The following is a 7,308-nucleotide window of genomic DNA, read 5'->3' on the forward strand; positions in this document are numbered from 1 at the left end:
ACTGAGGGATAACTATATCTCAGATGTTTATGTGAATGCTGCTTATATGCTGTTTCCTTCATCTCCTTAGGTGGTATTGGCAAAAGGAAAAGTTACCAAGTTATGTGGACTTTATGAAAAATAATTACCCTCCTGATTTCACATATGCTGATTTTGGACCACTGTTTACAGCAAAATTTTTTGATGCAAACCAGTGGGCAGATATTTTACAGGCTTCTGGTGCCAAATATGTTGTCTTAACTTCCAAACATCATGAAGGTAAGTACAACATTTGCAAAAACTCACAGTGGCTATGAAATGTAAAGTAGTTCTTTTGGACCAAGAAACTAAAGCAAGGTCATCCACAGGAAATCAGAGTTTTCTCTTAGGAGCAATCATAAGTGCTTGCAGCTTAAGAGACCATGTGTTCCACCCACTTAAGAAGCATTATGTATGCAGAAAGGTCATACCCTCCACATGACAGAGAAAAAATGGAAACTGATCACATTTTTTTATATGCATATTTAACAATTTCCAAGTAATCCAAGATTTGATTTGAAGCTATTTGAAATGGGAAGTGGGTTGCAGGTCAAAGTTTACACTTGGAATTGCATTCTTCCTTTCTTCCCACCTTTGTAATGCATTCTGGGAAGGCACCCAGGGGATTATTTTGCTGTAGTTTTGCATCATGACCGACACACAAGGTTGTGCTTTTGGTCAACTCTTATATGGCCCAATTGAGGACAGTTTGCTAGTGATGAAAATGACGCAGGTCACCTGGAAGGAACAGGATTATGGAGCTGTAGTGGTGCCCAGAAATATCAGAGATGGTGGAGGAATATGTAAAGGAAACACAGTGGTTGTATTAGGGTTCTTCAGAGAAACAGAACTAATAAGCAGTATAATATATAGAAAGGTTTATCGTAAGAAATTGACTCACGCAACTATGGAGGCTGAGAAGTCTAGACCCAAGAGAGCCAGTTGTATTGTTCCAGTCTGAGTCCAAAGGCCTGAGAACCAGGAGAATGGATGATTTAGGTTCCTGTCCAAGTATGAGTGCAAAGGCAGGAGAAGACTGATGTCTCAGCTCAAAGACATGCAGAGAAAAGAATTCTTTCTTAATCAGCCTCTTATTCTGTTTAGGCAGGCCTTCAGTGGATTAGATGAGGCCCACCCACTGGGGGAGGGCAATCTGCTTTACTCAGTCTACCTATTCAAATGTTAATTTCATCTAGAAACACCCAGGAACATATCCCGAATGATGTTTAACCAAATATCTGGGCACCCAGTGGCCCAATCACGTTGACACATAAAATTACCATCATAGTGATCTTCCACTAATAGGATAGATTCCACCCATTACCATTCCAGTATCTATAAGATCAAGGAAGCATCAGCAAATTATTATTGTTCCAACAGCATGTTAATAATTAGACAATTTGTTTGCATAACCATCTTTGCCTTGGAATAAAAAATTTTGCCTCATTGTTTTCCCCAGGGGTGGGTAGGGGATTAGAAGGGAAGAACCAAAACCCAAAATAAGGAATTATCTTAGAATATTTTTCCCATTGGCCACATTCTAGTGGCTTAATGATTTTCTCCTATAGATGTTTCTCAGGCTGAGATGGATATTTATAAAGCGTATTTGCTTGTGAACATGTTGATTTCCTGATGCCTAGGAACTTCTCCAAGCTGTATGGCACAAGGTATTACATAGTGAGCTTATTTAAAAACAAAACAAAACAATCTTAATCACATTGTGAGGACAGATGATGTAGCCCACATTTATCAATTCTCTAGGACTCATATTGTTGGAAGTTTTCATGCTTATGGGAGAGACCCTGCTGAGCCTGGCTGGGCGGGAAGACCACTGTGTGAGCTTCTGGTGGTGCTACTGAACCGAATACCCATGTGGTTTTAGCACCACCAGACATTAGGGTCTGTCAAGTTGAAACATTTTTAATAAGACTTTAAATATCATCAGCAATGCTTTGAAGCTTACCACAAACATCTTTAGAACCAGTGTGAGCTCTTTTAAAAGTTTCTTCAAAATGAATCCAGAGTGTGTCCATCTTAGTCTTGTCCTAATTTACAAGAGTAAAGTGTTGCACCAAAGCACCTTACTTATGTCTGCTCTCAAAGATTCTTTTAGATTTTAGTGGGACAGCAACAATGTATTTATGTTCCTAGGTGCCAACTAAACATTTTGAGGCTTTTTAAATTATTTCTTAAGTATTTCAGTTTATATAGGGCTTTTATGGTTTTTATATAGAACAACCAGCAATCTAAATGCAAATTCCTTTTAAAATATGAATTATTTCAAAGTGCTTATGTAAAGGCAGACATTCTTCTTACCTATTTAGTTGGTAGGTAATTCACTTTTAGGTAATTTAAAGCACGACATCCAAGCTTATGATTTTAGAGTAGGATGAGATTACAAATGGTGGGTACATTGCAAAGTACAGAACTACTGGGGACTAGTACCCCACCCCCACCTTGATAAAATGAATAATGAGGGTAAAGGAGACTTACTACTATACATCGACACCAGTGTTCTAAGAATCATACTATAATAAAATAAATAATCCTAAAACCAGGGAATATACTTTAATTTTTGGTTTAGAAGACAAATAAGCATCCTGCAGGAGTGCATCTCAGGATCTTCACTGTAAGCAGTAATAGTCATTGTTTAGCATGGTAGATACGGAAGATGTTCCTGTCTTAGCTGTGATCGCTAATGTTGATTGCTGATTTTGTGCTAGACCCTGTGCTAGCCATTGGCTGAGGATATAGCAGGGAACACTGCAGACATGATGCTGTCCCTCAAGGAGCTTATAGTCTAAGAGGGAGAATACAGGAGATAGATCAGACTATACAGACTTTATGGGGAACCCTGAGAGTTGCTTTTAAAAATCTTGGTTCTACTTTGTTTAAATTCTCATTTGTTTCTTGTATGAAAGCAAAATGTATACTATGGAAAAAAACTGCCATAAAGCAGTTGTTTGTGGAAACAGTGATTTATGTATTACGTGTACTGCCTATGTGATTTGAAAGCTTTCTTTTTGTTTTTTTTGGCTGCACTGTGCAGCTCGTGGTATCTTAGTTCCCCAACCAGGGATCGAACCCATGCCCTTGGCAGTGAAAGCTCAGAGTCCTAAGCACTGGACCGCCAGGGAATTCCCCCTATGTAATTTGTTTTGGTGTTTGTATATGTGGAAATTTACTAAAACAATTGATATGCTTACAAGCTTTTTAATATAATGTTTCAGGCTTCACCTTGTGGGGCTCAGAGCGTTCGTGGAACTGGAATGCTGTAGATGAGGGGCCGAAGAGGGACATTGTCAAGGAACTTGCAGTAGCCGTTAGGACCAGGACTGACCTGCGCTTTGGACTGTACTATTCCCTTTTTGAATGGTTTCATCCGCTCTTCCTTGAGGATGAATCCAGCTCATTCCAGAAACAACAATATCCACTGTCTAAGATGCTGCCCGAGCTCTACGAGTTAGTGAACCAGTATCAGCCTGAGGTCCTGTGGTCAGATGGTGATGGAGGGGCCCCAGATACCTACTGGAACAGCACAGTCTTCCTAGCATGGTTGTACAATGAGAGGTGTGTGTGTGTTATTAGATTGCTGTTGTGACCTTAAACATTCCTAATACATGTATAAAATTTTCATTCCCTTGCTTCTTGAAATATGTCCTTTCAGGCTCATTTGTGACATGGGGGAGGAAATCATTGTAAATAATGCTCATTAGATATATCAATATTTACTCAGAATAATCAAGAGTTACAAATCAGGAGCCAAATACAACTCAATAGTCTGATTTTGAAATCAGACTAAACGTCACAGGATCAAGAACTTTGAAGACATTAATTTTGTGGGTCCTCATTTTCATCTTCTATTCTGGGACAACTCTATTTATTCATCACTGTTTCTGATGATGTGCTTTTCAATTCCTCTAATTGCTTCTTTTCATCCTCATACATTTGATAATCTTTGCTGCTCAGACAATGTCACCCTTGTCTGTCTCCTCTTTTCCCTCATCGTCAGCATTTCACCTCTTCCTGTTCTCTCCTCTTGCTTTCTAGCATGTTCCAAGCTACCCCATTAGAACAGGAAGTTCTGACTGAGCTCCTTTATGAGGCTTACACTATATGGAGCAAAGTTATATTTGTAACTAGAAAGTACTTGCTATCATGCTAGGAGGTCAGGGAGTGTCCTGCTTGTGTTCTCTGGGCCCACAAAGGGCACACATGCAAATACTCTGGAGAACTCTTGATATGTAACTGCAGTTTCTCTAGGTACTCCTTCCAAAAGGAAATATGGGGAACCCTCCACTTCAATTTGTGAACCAAACGATCCCCTCTAAGTGGAGAAGTGCAGGAGGTACCAACTGCTATGATGAATAATGTAGCAGGGATATTTCATGCTACAGTGAATTCCATGATAACGGTCAACTTTCCTGAGGTTTTTCAATATTAGGCACAATTGTAAGAGAAAGAAAGGCTAGAATATGTGTAGGAGATTATTCAGTCATAGGTGAGAAGAATGTCTTGACTGTAAATTCAATTTTAGCTACCATTCACAATATGGGGGCAGGGAGGAGAACCTTCAAATAATAGTAAAATACTCTTATAAGTGCTATGTGTGCTGGGCACTGGGCTATGTGTTTTACATAAATTAGTTCTGTTCTAATAATAGATGAGGAAATTGATTATTCAGAAGAGTTAGGTAACTTGCTGTGGGACAGCGAACTTAGAAAGTGACAGGCCAGGACTACAATCTCCCCAGGTCTATTTGACTTCAAAACCGTGGGCTTTGTATTATATTCCACTACGGTTATTTTCCAGGAGTGAATTTCAGTCAGACCTCTTTTCAGTGACACTGCTTTTGTGTAAAAATTTTTTACTTTTTGTTTAAAAAAAAAAATCATCCTTTTCATTTCAGCCCAGTTCGGGACACAGTGGTCACCAATGACCGTTGGGGAGCTGGTAGCATCTGTAAGCACGGTGGCTACTATACCTGCAGTGATCGTTATAACCCAGGACATCTTTTGCCACATAAATGGGAAAACTGCATGACAATAGACCAGTTTTCCTGGGGCTATAGGAGGAATGCTGGAATCTCTGACTATCTTACAATTGAAGAATTGGTGAAGGTACAGTAAAATGTCTGGTGACCATTATGGTAGCACTTGTAATAGTGTAGGTGTATGAGAATTATTTTTTCTAAATTGTATAGCTCAGTGGTCTATAACACAGGATATTACTCTTTTTTCTGTGTGTGTTCTCCTAGATAGTGGCTATATATATATATGTCTAAGTCCATAAATACCACATGTTAACACATTCAGGATGGAATTGTTTTCTTTCTCTAAGAACTATATTTATTCTTAATTTTTTAGCAACTTGTAGAAACAGTTTCATGTGGAGGAAATCTTTTGATGAATATTGGGCCCACAAAAGATGGCACCATTTCTGCAATTTTTGAGGAGCGATTAAGGCAAATGGGGACCTGGCTAAAAGTGAATGGAGAAGCCATCTATGACACTCATGCTTGGAGATCCCAGAATGACACTGTCACCCCAGAGGTATGGTAAGTACTATTAGATAGAGGAAGGCATTTAACATTTCTCAGAGGTAAAGAGAAAAGTAAACTAAAAAAGGAAATGGGATGAATGCCCACCTACACAAAACACTTTCTTTACTTACTCTACAAGAAATTAGCATATTTTAAAACACATTATTTATCAAATTGAGCTGAAATCGTCTCTAGATTCCTCCAAACAGTGGACAGATTTCAGGGAAAAATATTCAGCTCTTACAAAAATTGTAGGCCATTCAGAAAAATGAAAAAAAAAAAAATGCTGAGTGGTTAATCCAAAAGAGACTTCAGGTTTAGTCAGGTAAATTCTAACTTTTGCAGGTGTTACATCGCACCTAATTAGCAGGAGGAGGTGCGGAAGGGCAGAAAAAATATTAAAAATCTGCAAAAATAACAGCATTATTTAAATTGATTAAAAATCTTGTACCTTGTTCCTATTATTCTAATAAATCTAAACCTGAAGTTTCTTTAAAATTATCTTAACTGGCTAACTTTTCTTTTAACTAGTATCTCCTGTAAAAGCCTTGCCACAGGTTCTGTCTGAGCTTTGGAAAGTTCTATGGGCCAATGGGTCAGACTCTGCAAATACGGTGGTTTCTGATGTGCGGTCTTAACATATATAAATAAGAGTAGCATTAGTGAAGCTCTAAAAATTCACCTTATGTTGCCACCAAAGTGAGTACAGCCTGATCAAGTATATATCAAAAGATTAGACTAAATAATCTTCCTTGAACTTATGACTTAAAATAAATTGTCAGTTCATTGAAGAAAATAAAGTAAGGCAGTCTACACAGAAGCAACTGACTATAGAATTTTAGAATGCCGGGTCTGGGAGAAGCCACAATAAGAACTCAGAACCAATCTTTCATTTTACAGAGGCTAGTTTAAATTGGGTTTTAGAATTTGCTTCTGTGTTTGTATTTGACTATGAGGGTGTCTGATCTGGGATTTGACAATGGTTAACCATTATTCCATTACATTTTCTTTCAATAAGTAAAGATAAAAGCCAAACTACTTATTAGCAAGACCTATAAAGCCGTAGCCTGGCTCCACTGCACCGAGCCCAGTGGCTTGCTATCCCTGCCTTACCAGAGGAGCTCTCTCCCCACAGGTTCAGCACGTGTGCTTCCCCTCCTTGCTGCATCTTTAGATAACTATCTAGACTCCCAGGGCTATCCTTGAAATCCTTTGACATTTTAGCCCTGGCTCACTGTTACTGTCCCCAGAACTACTCTTCACATAATTCTTAGTGATTTTAATGTCAATATTCACAGCTCTTCTAATCTGCTGGCCCCTCAGTTCCGGTACCTCCTCCCTTCTAGGGATCCTTTCCCCTTCTGTTGGTCGTACCTTAGACCTTGTATTTCCAATAATTGTACTCCTCCTATGCTCTCAGTCTGAAGCATTCCATTGTCTAACTCCCACCTCTTATATTTTAGCTCACTGTCACTTTTTCTGTCACTTTTTTTTCTGTCACTTTTTCTCTTCCTCCTGCCTCAACCCTCTCATGTCTTTTCTTTTTCCTTATCCAGGTCAGGTTCTATGCATCACTCCAGTGCATCCACCCTCAACTCCTTAACTCTCTCTCCCTCTGTCGTACTCATTAAAACTCAGCTTTGATTAAACTCAGCTCTACTTATTCCATATCTACCCCTGTGTAGCTAAATGTGACTAGAAACACACACACACACACACACACACACACACACACACACACACACACA

The 7,308-nt window shown here is 38.9% G+C and overlaps 1 protein-coding gene across 7 annotated transcripts in view; it reads left to right on the top strand.

Annotated features, from left to right (window-relative positions):
• Positions 1-7,308, top strand: part of FUCA2 (alpha-L-fucosidase 2) — a 60,583-nt gene that overhangs the window by 5,481 nt on the left and 47,794 nt on the right. For 6 of the 7 annotated variants that reach the window (XR_003428328.1, XR_003428331.1, XR_003428332.1 and 3 more), the window contains exons 2-5: positions 71-258; positions 3,249-3,588; positions 4,928-5,138; positions 5,385-5,575. Coding sequence is in view for 3 of the 7 variants with exons in the window: in XM_027084725.1 (XP_026940526.1) it covers positions 71-258; positions 3,249-3,588; positions 4,928-5,138; positions 5,385-5,575 (930 nt within the window). In the remaining 4 variants the exon portion in view is untranslated. The remainder of the gene's footprint in view (positions 1-70; positions 259-3,248; positions 3,589-4,927; positions 5,139-5,384; positions 5,576-7,308) is intronic. The other variant, XR_003428333.1, reaches the window with a different exon arrangement.

The sequence above is a fragment of the Aethalodelphis obliquidens genome, unplaced genomic scaffold (genome assembly GCF_003676395.1).
Source record: "Aethalodelphis obliquidens isolate GAN/ISIS:26980383/991018 unplaced genomic scaffold, ASM367639v1 scaffold3, whole genome shotgun sequence".
NCBI classification, from domain to species: domain Eukaryota; kingdom Metazoa; phylum Chordata; class Mammalia; order Artiodactyla; family Delphinidae; genus Aethalodelphis; species Aethalodelphis obliquidens.